The sequence below is a fragment of the Triturus cristatus genome, chromosome 4_2 (genome assembly GCF_964204655.1).
Source record: "Triturus cristatus chromosome 4_2, aTriCri1.1, whole genome shotgun sequence".
Taxonomy (NCBI): domain Eukaryota; kingdom Metazoa; phylum Chordata; class Amphibia; order Caudata; family Salamandridae; genus Triturus; species Triturus cristatus.
In genome coordinates this window covers 815,962,149-815,975,890 of record NC_140586.1, presented here as the reverse complement: position 1 = coordinate 815,975,890, position 13,742 = coordinate 815,962,149, and the positions used below count along the sequence as shown (strand labels likewise).

At 48.0% G+C, this 13,742-nt stretch overlaps 1 protein-coding gene across 6 annotated transcripts in view; it reads left to right on the top strand.

The window, feature by feature from the left end:
* The window catches only part of MAST2 (microtubule associated serine/threonine kinase 2), a 1,353,759-nt gene that overhangs the window by 962,675 nt on the left and 377,342 nt on the right, over positions 1 to 13,742 (top strand). The window contains exon 1 of one of the 6 annotated variants that reach the window (XM_085602766.1): positions 11,067 to 11,216. The exons of the other annotated variants lie outside the window; for them this stretch is intronic. Coding sequence (XP_085458892.1) covers positions 11,149 to 11,216 — 68 coding nt within the window. The 5' untranslated portion in view covers positions 11,067 to 11,148. Of the gene's footprint in view, positions 1 to 11,066; positions 11,217 to 13,742 lie in introns of those variants that run through there. 6 annotated transcript variants of the gene reach the window in all.

The following is a 13,742-nucleotide window of genomic DNA, read 5'->3' as shown; positions in this document are numbered from 1 at the left end:
TCGTTTTGATATTTTCGATCTTTTGTTGGGCAAGACTGTGCCTCTCCGCTTGCGTCTAACAACCTGCTCTGTCGTTTTAACGATAGGTTCCTCTATGCGTATTGGCAAGCCAGATCTAGTTGTTCATACATTAGTTACGGATATGGAGGGATCTTGGCCATTAAGGTCACCATGCCCGATTGAACTGCGGGAAATGGAATTTACAGCTATGGGTAGGCTGCTTTCGGAATTAGAGACTAGGGCTTGACTGGTAATGCAGTGATTTATAGGTGACTTCGCTAAAGCAATGTTGCCCAATGAAGACCGTTTTGTAAAATCTTGGTCAAGCGAGAGCCTTTTTCCGTTAGCTCAATTTCCCTTTGTAAAACAGAGGAAGCCCTGGTGATGAAGTTATCCAATGTACCAACAACTCCTGACCCAGTAAGAGACTTCCTCCCCTTCCCCAAACCTGCAGCAGCCATAACCACTGTTCCTATGGTGTGGGCAAACAGACACACAGGATTTCTAGCGGCCTTACAAACAGTTGCTAAAGGTATACAATATGAGACAAACCTTCAATAACAGAGTTCACCGGAAAAGGTCCCACAAACCCAAACAGCCGAGAGTAGTGCCCCGTCACGTCCTCTGCCGTGCTCGGACGGGCTCAGACGGGCCCGCCCTTTGCCCGGGCTTCGCCCCGGTCTACGCCCCGCACGCGTCCCGCTTACGCGATACTACGTGTGAGTTAAATAGACAGGGGGAGGAACCGGGAAGAGGAACCAGGTGCGGCAGGTTAGTATCACAAAGGCACCCTGGTCCTCGCAGTCCCGATGTTGATAGGCTTAGGATTCAGCCTTCGTTTCCTCCGTGTTACCCCCAGGAGCAGTGAGGCGTCGTCAGCAGCAGCAGCCACAATGAGAATCCTCTGTAAAATGAATGCCCAGCCGGTGTCAGTCAGAAGCGAGCCTACAAGCGGCTCCCGCGAAGCGGGGGCCGCAAGGCGTGAAGAAGCTAACGGAGGTGGAGCCGGGAAGAGGAACCAGGTGCGGCAGGTTAGTATCACAAAGGCACCCTGGTCCTCGCAGTCCCGATGTTGATAGGCTTAGGATTCAGCCTTCGTTTCTTCCGTGTTACCCCCAGGAGCAGTGAGGCGTCGTCAGCAGCAGCAGCCACAATGAGAATCCTCTGTAAAATGAGTGCCCAGCCGGTGTCAGTCAGAAGTGAGCCTATTCACAAAGCTACAATGCACATGCTCATGCTAAAGACAGCTTTCTTAATAGCTATCTCACCGCTTCGAAGAGTGAGTTACAAGCGCTAACACTTCAAGTGCCCTACCTACAAATACACAATGATAGGATTGTGATGAGAACAGACCCACATGTCATGCCAAAAGTGGTGTCACGGTTCCACATCAATCAGACAATTCAAATACCAAGTTTTTTCCAAAAACCATCCACAAGCACAGAAAGGGCGTTACACACACTGGATGCCAGGAGGGCAGTAATGCACTATATAGAAAGGACAAAGGAGTGCAGAAAGACAAAGCACACATAAGTTACCCAGGGTGGAGGAAGCACCCGGGTGACCACAGGGACCTAATCCGGGGTCTTGGGCTGGAGGAAGAGGCACTAGACTCTGGCGCTAAGCCTGTGAAATAGATTGGGAGGCCATGGAAACTTGAACCATGGCATACGAGCAAACAGCTTCATGTACCTTACTAAACAGCATTGTTTTTAACAACCCATGGCACAATGTTGACAAACGCTGCTCATTAGCTATACTCCCTAAGCTCTATTCTTGAGACAATAAGGCAGCCTGTCCACTTTTAAACACAATGACTCCTCAGCCCTGCCCAAAATTACCTGAACCCTGTCTGTCACTATTCCTTCCCAGAATGCACCCTTTTCAGTTTCCAACACTGCGATAAGGCCATATGCTTTCTGTTGTCATATTAAAGATGGGAGCTTAATTCAGGCTAAGCATGCTGCATTCAAAGCAGGAGAGAGTCTCTTCCCTCCCTTGTTGGTTGAGCCTCCATCATTTAAAATGGAAGCACCTAAAGAGAAGGAGATCAGCCTCCAGCGCCAGAGTGAGGATCTGCACCAAGCGCATCACTGCTCTTCCCCGCCAGTGGCTTCGGGTCCAAGTGCTGCTTACGCTGTATAAAGGATTAGTGCAGGGGCGGGAGGTGTTTATTAGAAGGCCGCCGCTGCATCACTTAGTGCCAGGCCTGCCCAATACTTGGTGCCTGTTTCTTCCACCACCTGCCACTTCCTGCATCTTTTTCTTACTCTTGAAGGTTTATTTTGATCCCCATTATCCTCGCTTTATTACTGTTTCTCTATAGCTTTCTCTGTGATCTGTCATCGCTTCCTCTATTCTGGTCTGGGTCAAAGCCTGTTAGTGAAAATTAAGTCTGGGTCCCCAAAAATGAGTGCTGGTGTCTGCCACCAAGGCTCTGGAACAATGGCTGGGCGGCTCTCTGGCTAATTGTAGATCCTTTTGACTAGTGGAAGTTGGCACACTCTGTGCATGAGCTGTGCCCATGTTCACCCAACAATCTGTGCCTACCTTGTGTTTCTCTACTGGTGACGGTTCCATCAAGGCCCCTCCCAGAGTGTCCGGCTACAGCCAGCACCGTGCTCACTGACAATAGGGCTATATCTTTGCATGCACCATGTCTGTGGACTCAAAACTGTGCCAATGTCTTTAGAACGGTCTTTAAAGCCCATTTATTATCGGTCATCCAAATGTGTCTAGAAACGTAGCGTTTGCCTTGCATTTCTCCTAAGATTCCTTGATGGACTATACACAAACCTTGGATAATTGCATTTGTGTTCTATTCGATTCTCCTCAATTTTACGGTTAAGTGTTTTTAAACACTATTTGGCACGCATTTCCTGAGCTATTCCTTTAATTTCACCATATAATACTTACCAGAATTAGCTATCAAGGTACAATACTTTAAAAAATGCCGACAAATGGGTGGCGCCCTTTAAAATCTCACCGTATTGTGTCTTTTTAAATAAATAGAGATACTGAGAGAGCAGCCATATCACCCTCCTCCCTGAGCTCACTTTTATTCTGTAGTTACCCTTTGGGGCCTGGACGCGACCTTTTGAAAAGTCATTGTGTCCTATGGAGTCTCATCTCAAACGAAAAGCCGAAGGAGCGGGTCTGGTTTTGGGGGGGAGGGAGGTCAAAAGGCGTTGAGCACACCTAGATTCAAGCCACGGCGGCCATTGCACCTCCTTGCGATTCCAAGTAAAGTCTTGTGTGTGGGTTGGCGCGGAGAGTTAATAATTCAGCAGGTCTGTAATAATTTAGTAGGTCTGGACGGCGGATCAGAGAGCTGGGAGGGTGCGGGCGCAGCTGCCAGTATTGAGGCGTCCGCTGACCATGTTTGACTCTTGAAGATGCTATCTCAAGGAGAAACGTGCAGTGCTTGAAGGGTCTGACAGTGGTGGTGTTGAGGTTTTTGAAGAGCGTGTGCAGGTTTGGATCCATTCAAGGGGTGTTTGATGGGACATGGATCTGGGGTTTCTTCGCCAGGTATGTTGATGTGTTTCCGGGGTTCTGGTCAAACAATGATAGTCCATGGTGTGATGCGAAGAATGCGCTTAGGATTCAGTCGCTTGAGTTCCATAAGTGGCCTGTCAGATGGCTTGGCATCCATGTCTCATTCTTTCAACCGGCTGCACATGATTTACGTATGCCAGAGATCTTTGAGATTTGCTTATGAAGAGTCTAGGTTAGCATTAAGCTCAATTTAGGGGTTTTATAAAATAGCAATTTTTTCACGAAATAGAAGATGTTTCTCTGGTATCTCAAACACCTTTTCTCTGTGAGGGATACCTCGCACAGAAAAGTAATCCGAAATACCAGCAGGAGACTTTTTTGATGCGAAAAATATCTACTAAGACCAATCTAGTGTGGGCAAAATCAAATAAAATTTCCCATTTATGTGAATGTAGCGTGGGCAGAATCATATGACATTTCCTATGTATGTAAGGGTGTATCTACTCAGACCAATGTAGCTTTGGCAGAATCATATGAAATTTTCCATTTGTTATGTGTATTTGTTGAGTGCACGATCACTCATGAAAATTTTACATATTTGGATTACTCTGAAATTAGGGAATTACAGAAAATTACACAATTATGTTGGTGTGTTAAAAAAAAAAAAAAAAAAAAAAAAAAAATGAAATTAACTGCACAGGCCAAGTTGCTCATTGACCCTCAATTAGTTTTTTATGCATGAGGTTACGGACTATGTGACATGTCGAAGCTATTGAGTTGGGCGTAATATCTTCTCTTGTGTTCGTGGTCTGGGTGTCTCTGTTGGTGAGTGCCTAGTTGGGTACAAGCAGCCTGTTCTGGCTCCTGTGTTCTAAAGTGGTATCGTGGGGTGTGCCTTTGTGGATAATACTCCTGGGAACAATATGCAGCGCATCGATTTGGTGCTGACATATGTGAGATGGTCCGTCAGATCCCAAGCTGTAGTAAGCAAGGGAGACTTTAGGAAGTGTTTCTGTGCATCATACCTGGTGGTTACTATTTTGGGAGCAACGAGATTGAGGTGCTGAGTATATATTCCACTTTGTTTGATTCAAGTGGTTCATTCCACTTTGTTTTTGTGAGGCGCCTCCTGTTTACGAAAGATGACGGGTCAGTTCCATAGCTAGCTGCATTGCTTATCTGTGCTGTGAGATGTTTTGTCTCACGGGTCTCTCACGACCTGTGCGCCATATATAGATGGCTAGTGATGTTTGGAGCAATGTAACTTTGGCTGTTGGACGTATCGCTGTTGTGTTTGATGCCTGTGACGTCTGCTTTTTGTGCTCCTGTTATGTTAGTGTGTGGTGTGGGGACTCATAGTGGGCAGGACTGCCAGGGTTCTTGGCCACTCTGTGCAGAAGGTGACCATGCTGCATTGACCAAACACTGTCTTCCAGTTATACTTTGTGGGGTAATTCCAGACCAAACTGAGAAGAAACCAAAGCGGCTGAGCATGAGTTAGTGCCTTGCTTCAAAGCTTTCTTCTCTAAGCGCACAGGTTTGTTCTTGCCCTCCGAATGTGGTTCGTGTATGCCATTTTGTGAAACGAGTGGGGGGCTCAGTGCCATTTTGAACATTGGTATTCTTCAGCTCCCACATACCATGCCATCAAGTGGACTTATCAGGAGAAATGAATGGTCTTGTGCCATCCTTCTCGCTCCTTAGTATTGTACATGAATGCACCACAGTGGTGAGGGTCTCTTGGCGCTGCCATAAATCTGGTGGGAAAAGCTAGTGATGATTGTGGAGAAATGCTTTGTAGTAACTATTTGGCATAGAAACAGGAAATCATTTTTTCCATCTTTAAAGATAATTTAACCTCCTGGAAATTAACTTGCAACTAATTTGTAATAGATGTAGCAGGTGCCCTGGCACACCAGCATAGAGAGCATTCACCTAGCTCATGTGAACGTGAACCAGGGCTTCAAGCCGTGAGCACAGCATTCTGTTTATGAGAATAGAATCCTGCCAAGCCGGAAGATCTGAAATAAGCGATGCGGATCTGTTTTGGTGGATGACACCTCGACTGGTTGGTAATAGGGTAAAAGATGCAGAGTTCTTACCAGCACCTGAAGCGAATGGTCCCATTTGAGTAGAAAAATCACACGAGTATGGTGGAGGGCTAAGGATAGGCCCACCGTTACACATGCCCAGATCCAATGACTGGTGTCTGCCTTCCTACCATTCACCATGTATTAAGGGTTCCCAAAAATAAGGTCTCGGATATAACTCTTGGGGCTATAAAGAAAACACAATAAACTTTTATACTCCTAGAGGCTCTCATTCATTTCCCCTTCATGAATAATGCACGATCTTGGGCAGGTATTCCTAACAAATCATTAGCTGTTGTTATTTACACCTCTGTGCGCGTCCAGGACATGTCTCTTCTGCAGTGTTCCATCTAAACGCCTTCATGAATTCTCTATGAATAGATGGCTCCACCAAGAATCATTGAGCACTTATGCATTTTGAAGGAGAGTACAACCCGCATGTTTGATTATCCTGCACTGTATGTTTCATTTTGGTATTTGGTTTAAAGACTGGTAATCTGAGGGCGAGAACCCCTCCTTACCTTAGGTCAAGGTTAGCATGTAGAAACCCATGGCATTGAAAGATGCAAATTACACGGCTAGCGATTTTTTATTTGCTATCCAGTTGCTGGGTTTTGTTCCACCTGTGTTATCACCGTTGACTGCTTTGTGCCTGTTAGTGCTACTTCGGTAATCCTAAAGCCACTGGCACAGGAGTCCATCTAGCCTCTCCCGTATTTTTGCAACTTGGGCTATTGTTCCTTTATTATTCTTTGACCTCCTGAAGCAGGTTCTGTTTTCTCCAAAAGGACTTCTTTCTCTAAGGCATACTCAAAAGCAGCCGGCCTGTCTTTTCCATGTACGACCGCTTGCAAAATGAATATGCTTGATTTACTCCTGCCTACCTTCCCAAGACAAGAAAAGTCCTGTCACTCTTCTGCGTTATTGATGGATAAACGAAGCATTGAGATCCATCTCCAGAGCCTTCAAGGGCGCTGGTACCCTGCCTGCTGCTCCCACTCCTGGACTCTGCCGTAGCTTCCGAGCTCCTGAATGGTCCCATCTTAAAGTTGTTACTTCCCGCCATTACCCAAGTGCGCCTGGAGTGGATATAGCTCTGCGAAGGAGAGATCCAGTGTAGGATGCATGCATAATATGCACGGTGTGCGCAGACTCTGATTTTCTTGTATTCCTGGATTCATTTAGCCAGAGTTGTGCTGTCTGGTTTAGTGAAAAGCACACTCTATTAATTGCACAGCACAGACACAGCACTCGCTGTTAATAGCGAAATAGAACATATGCATGGTTAAATTATTCATCTGAGTTCTTAATGGAAGGCCTGGCCTCGATGGGAGCAGATGTAGTCTAATGGCTGAATTGACCACTGTGGCCCTTGATGCTAATCCCAGCTTGACATCATTGTGTGATCCTAGGCGAACACTTCCTCTCGTTTCTTTAGCAGATTCCCCGACTGGTCGCCTTTCACATCTGGAAGAACAGATTCCAGAACAAAAATATTTTGCTGTGTTCCAACAACTACCCTTTGGTGGCTATGGGGCAGCTGGTCAACGCCTGTGAGGTCTCCGAGGGAGGGCGCACTTAGCAGATTCATTGGGCCAATTTCCCCAGCAATAAGCAAGTTAAATAAAATGTTTGAGTTTGATTCGTAGTCACTGTTGTAATAACCTTTTTAAACGTGGGAGATGATGCATTTGCATTAACTGTCCCCTCGTTTTTTACAATTAAATCCGGATTCATTCAGTATTCATTCTATTCCTTGATTCTTGGAAGCATTGTGCAGTGAGGTCATTATACTGCTTTTCGTCACACTGGGTCTGCATGCCTCCACACTGGGTCTGCATGCCTCCACACTGGGTCTGCATGCCTCCACACCGGGTCTGCATGCCTCCACACCGGGTCTGCATGCCTCCACACCGGGTCTGCATGCCTCCACACCGGGTCTGCATGCCTCCACACCGGGTCTGCATGCCTCCACACCGGGTCTGCATGCCTCCACACCGGGTCTGCATGCCTCCACACCGGGTCTGCATGCCTCCACACCGGGTCTGCATGCCTCCACACCGGGTCTGCATGCCTCCACACTGGGTCTGCATGCCTCCACACTGGGTCTGCATGCCTCCACACTGGGTCTGCATGCCTCCACACTGGGTCTGCATGCCTCCACACTGGGTCTGCATGCCTCCACACTGGGTCTGCATGCCTCCACACTGGGTCTGCATGCCACCACACTGGGTCTGCATGCCTCCACACTGGGTCTGCATGCCTCCACACTGGGTCTGCATGCCTCCACACTGTGTCTGCATGCCTCCACACCCTTAGGGTTAATTGGAACTCATAAAAGAGGGAACAATATAAAAAAAAAAATTCTCAGATCAGCGATTATGAATGTGACTTATCCACCCGGGTAATGATTCTTTAGACAAGTTGTAACTTTACTGTTCCTTATTCCCTCCTACAATGAGCCCGCTCCCCGTTCCCATATACTTACACCATTCCTATTCATTTTTTCAGGTGTCCCTAAATAATTCTGTCCTGATTATTACCTTGAAATGTATTACTAGGGTCGAAACGTTGTTAACAATAAAACAGACTGTATTCAGGCGCATTGGCTGAGGATTGTGGCAGCCTAAGAGCCAAGTAATACTGATGTGCTGTTTAATCTTTAAAGAAGATTGTTTATTCCTACACATACACTGCAACTTTCTCTGTTGGTTGTCTCACTTGGGACAGTGAGCACCTTTGTTGTCTCTTCCTGTGGCTCCCGTGTGGATTACACAATGGATCTGTGCTTTTCTACTGCGCATTATTAGTGGGGATTGGTGTACTCTGCTTAAATCACTTTGGTTGTGTTGAGCCAAATCTGTCTTGCTCATAAGTTTGATACGTGCCTGTTAAATGAGACCTTAGTGAACCTCTGTTGCACACACATGATCAACAACGGGACACGGAAGCACCCTAAGGCGCTCTGCCTCTTGAGGCCGCTGTATGGAAAGCACATTTCCGTAAAGAACCATTCAATCAAATCATTCTGTGATGCACCAGGGGATATTTTCGTTATCATCCCTTAGGCAGGGATTATAAAGAAAGGGGAGATAAAGAAAAATACCCCCTGCTAAATATTACAAAATGTGTTCTAATTATATTAGTTTGAATGATTCCTTATGGAACTGTATGCTATATGGCTTCATTACCCAGGCACCTTGGACTACAGAGTGCCCTAAACATAAGTTGAGGCAGCTGGTAAGTTGCCATCCATCGTCAAATGTTGACCTAAGGATAAGGTATATATCCAGGACTGTAAACATAGCTGCTAAGTCTCTTTCTCAGTTGCAGTGGGACACGTACAGGCCCCTAGTACCACGTGCTGCTCGACAGATGACACTTTTCCTTGGTAGAACTGAGCAGAGCATCCTAGCCGAATTTGCATTGGCTCCCAAAAGAGCAGCCAACTTGGCAATGGTGAGGCGAGTCTCGAGAATGGCGGGGTTTGGGCTGATAGGCGGAAACCAATAACGGTGAAGAGTCCTGGGCACAGGCTCAACTGGCAGCCGTTGTTCATTTCGCCAAACCGGAGAGGCACGGATCGCAGAGGACTTCGTACCCAAGGGCAGTGATGGTGCGGTGCCACACGCACCCTCCTTGACTTCACAAGGTTGGTTGAGTGCTACCGCTGGAATGCCATTCACTTCCAAAGCGGTAATAATCAATGCAGCATTGGCATTCCTTGGCCACACAGGGTGAGCGAGCATGTGGCGCCTCTAAATGGAAAACCATGTGACCCGTACCTTCAGCACGAGAACACTCCGCTCCAGGACAGACACACGATGTTGAGGCACCCCATCGCAGACCTACCACATGATGGCTTGTTTGGTTATGTACCAATTCAACGAAGTCAATCTCAGTTTCATACGCAGAGCATGGCTCCCATCGTCGCACTTTGGTACCTTTTATGTTCACAATACAGGTAGCTACTACGGCAGCACAGGTTCGGCATGCAAGGTGACTGTATTTGAAGGGTGTCCGGGGGAATCTAATGTTTGAGGGCTTCCATTAGACCAATGGATTCTGAATCAGCAGACTTCCTCACTCGACAATTGCATCCCAACAACTTACGCAGATGGAGGCGGACAGTCGGGTTCATAGGGCGCAGCGATATGTGGACAAGATACTAGTTCAAAGGGCCATGGCTGGCTGGCACCGAGATGATGTTGTTCAGAAGGCCACGGATGAAATGGACACAGCTGGTGCCAGCGGTGGCCTCCATACTAACAAAACATGTAATGCTAACCATCTTGGTGTCACATCTGGGGAGCAACAACTTTTTTTGCACTGGGCAGTGGGCATCTGCTGTCTGACATGAAGGAGGATATGATGTTGGCGACCAGGATCCCAGGTACCTCAGCAATAATGTACCTTAAATTGGTAGCTATGTTTGACTGAAGGGGAGCTAGAACACACAGCCCAACCAAGAAGTTGAGGAGAAAGTTGAACATGGGCATGTGTAAGTTATGCAAGACCATCCGTTGGGAAGGAAGAATTGCGCCAGCGCCTGGGTTAGGGATACCTAGAACAAGCTCCCTGAAGTGGACATAGCGCTGCGAAGTGGAGATGCATTGTAGTATGACATTATATAGCATTATATACATCCCTTTTCATGTCCTTCAAGGAAGGTCTCACAAAGTTGTATATATGTAATCTATGCATGTACGATCCTAATCCTATTGTGTTTTTGATTTTTGTGTGACTATCATCTATTGTTTATTTTACTTTTTCATCTATCTCGTTTGTATCTGTAACGTGTAAGTATGTAAAATTCCTCATGTAACGTGCTTGGTTCTTTTGTGAAGCACTCTGACACCTTTGGTTTAAGTCCGCGCTATATAAAATTGCATTAAATAAATATAAATATGTAAATTGTGTGCAAACCCTTGATGACTCGTGGCTCTGACTTCATTTTGCCAGAGTTGTGGTGTCTGTTATTACGATAATGTTTAAACTGCTCCTTGTTCTCCACAGGGGATCCCGCCCAGTGTCAGTGACGCCCTAGAATAAATGCATGGTTAATCCATTAATTCTAGTTCCTAAAGGCTCTCCTTGCATCGGTGGGGGAGGTGCCGCCTTGTGGCTGAGTTGACCTCTTTGATCCTGAATTCTAATCCCGGCCTCTCCAGTTTCATCCGTGTGTGATCCTGGCCCAGCACGTCGTTTCGCCGAGTCTGAGTGCCATTATCAGACTGCTCAGATTTAGAGACCATTCCGAGTATCCGTCAGGATCAGCTGCCCGGTTTAAAGTTGTTTTTCCTGCAGAGGTTTGGTTCTCTGCCTCGCACATGTGCACTGCTGCAGCAGTGAGCTCGGCGCCGTACTGCGTGGCAACCCGTTTGGAGCAGGTTTTGTTTGCCCAGGCGCCCCTGGGGCGGCGGTGCTACCCCTCTGCCCCGGGGCAGGCTGGGAGCCCGTCCCTCCCTGCGCGCACACACACAGCATCATCACGGGGCTGCAGGCGGGCTCGTGTGTGCCTGCTTCCTCGCGGAGAAGTGGCTTTTAAACCCCCTTTGTCATGGAGGGCGGGCAGCAGCAGCCGCACAGAGCCCACGTCTTCATGCCTGCTGACGACTTCCCGCCATGGTGAGTAACATCCGAGGAGCGGGTGTGGGGCACTCGCCCCTTTGTTTATGGGGTTCACTTGCAGCGCCGCTGCTTGTTTACATGTGCGTTTGCCTCCACGCGGGTCTTGCACGTGGCAAGGGTAGCCTGGTGGTGGGGCGGATATTACAAGTTTACATGCTGGGCCACTTTTGGGAACTTTGTTTGCACGTGCATTCTGAGAGCCGCAATGTTATCAAACTGTATCTATTGCTGTGTTTTAATTTTTTCTTGTCGCATAGGGATTTGTATTTGTTTTTTAGACTTTTTCCATTCCCCAGATCCCCGCGTATCTCCTCATGTTGGATCGGAATGTCTGTCCTGTTCTTCCCCTTTGCATTGTGGTATTTGCAGTGTTCTTTCTTAATAAGTGCAGAGCAACCAGTCTTAAAACGCACTCACAAGGGCTAAACAAGCTAATTAGCTCTGACATGGGACAAAGTGAGATCTCTGCTCACCTGTGTGAACGCATTGTGTGATCCTTGTCTGGTAAGGACTTCATCTCTCTGTCTCTCAGTTCCCTTGGATAACAAACCGAGAGGAGTGAGAAACATTCTGAGGTCTCTGCTTTCCAAAAATGAGCTTATTAATACTTACCCCCATCAGGGCTGTGCACATTCATTCTTGGTGCTATTGACATTTTCCGCTCTACCACGGCCCTCTCTACCACGGCCTGAAGGGAACGGCCTGTTTACATGGAAGAGACAGACCGCTGCACGGCCAGCCCTTTCAGTTGTGCTCAAGCCAGCTATTTCTTAACATATGTACAACGGGTTAAAGGGCAGCCCTCTCATACCCGTCGGGCACTGCGCACCCACCGGGGTCGGGCTGAGACCACCGGACTTGTGTCAAGCCAACATATTTATTCGGGGTTTTTTATGAAGCACCAACATGTTCACATGTGGTCACCCCAGAGCGCTAGCGGGATATGGAGAAGAGGGGCGGGATGTGAGCCGTGACACCCCCCTGCAGTATAGCCGTATCGTTATCTGTGCCAAGGAAGGGTCGGTGGCGGGGGTCAGGGTCGGACCTGTGACCCTGGAGGTGGAAGCCTTGTTCCACAGCGCTGCGATTGCGCGTCTTAAGAGAGTGGGGAGTGGGGTTTTGGGATCCCTAGGGACATGTTTTAACACAACCCTGGTGATTTCTAGCTGTTATTATATTAAGGTCAGTGAAACCATCCCATGAGTGAGACCGCTGTCCATGGCGCGAGGAGTGAGACCGCTGTCCATGGCGCGAGGAGTGAGACCGCTGTCCATGGCGCGACGAGTGAAACTGCTGTCTCGGCGTGAGGAGTGAAACTGCTGTCCATGGCGCGAGGAGTGAGACCGCTGTCTCGGGAGGAGTGAGACCGCTGTCCATTGCGCGAGGAGTGAGACCGCTGTCCTTTGCGCGAGGAGTGAGACCGCTGATCCCTTTCATCTAGCCGCCAGCATCCGCACATCCTCTGTCTCACCTAAACGTCATGTGCCGGTCCCAGCTTCTAGCCATCCTTTGATTATGAAAGACTTCTCTTTTCTTAGCTCCTGCATTCCGACAAACTCGCCCAGAGGTGTCCCATTGCAGCGCTGCAGGCCTAGGGCCGTTTCTACCATTAGGCAAGACTAGGCGACCGCCTAGGGCGGCAAAAAGGGGATTCTTTAAAAATTTGAAACCAAAAAGCGAAATGGATGACAGGGGGAGAGAGTAATGCTAGTAAAACGGAGGGGGCAGCATTTTTCAATTTTCGCCTAGGGCGGCAAAACACCTAGAAACGGCCCGCAGCAGCCCTCGGAGAAAGCCTCCGAGTTTTATTTGTCATCTGTGCCAATGGCAGGCCAACACGGGTGGATGGGGCCCGTTCCCACCCACCCCCTTCACAGAGGGGGCTCCGTTCTCTCTACCAGGCAGAACGAAGCCGAGAGGGGTCGCCCGGCACTGCAGATGCCTGCATTGCGTTTACAAACATTGTGAACCGAGGCCTCTGGTTTTATATCCCCCTCCCACCTGTAGCATTCCCTTTACGTGCGAGAGCGGCCCGGGGTTTGTGGGGGAGGGGAGCGCCGCGGAACCCCTTTGAACGCCTTGTTTACTCTCCTCACGCAGTTTGAGGATCTAATTCCAAGTTCCTTGTGTCTCTCCACAACAGGGCCTCTTTGCGCTATTCCTGAGCCGCATCACAAACTGATGCGTCACCTACCTGTGAGTTACAACAAAATAACGCAAACGAAATGTGTAATTTCCTAATTTCTTTGAGTTTGCACAATCGTTGTTTTTGTGAAATGGTCCGGTTCAATTTTAAATGGGGACAATTATAAGGGTTTAACATTACTTATTGTGACGTCACAGGCTGTGGCGTCATTGTAAATTAAAAACACTAATCACCCTCCCCCCACTATATTTCCCAGGACTTGTGCCCTTGTTTAGGAGTTTATTAGCCGACGGGGAAAGCAATAAAGCAGTTTGTAGGGCCCCAGTAGAACCCACAAGGTGCCGTTTGTCATTGTTGATATGCCCATCATGGGATGC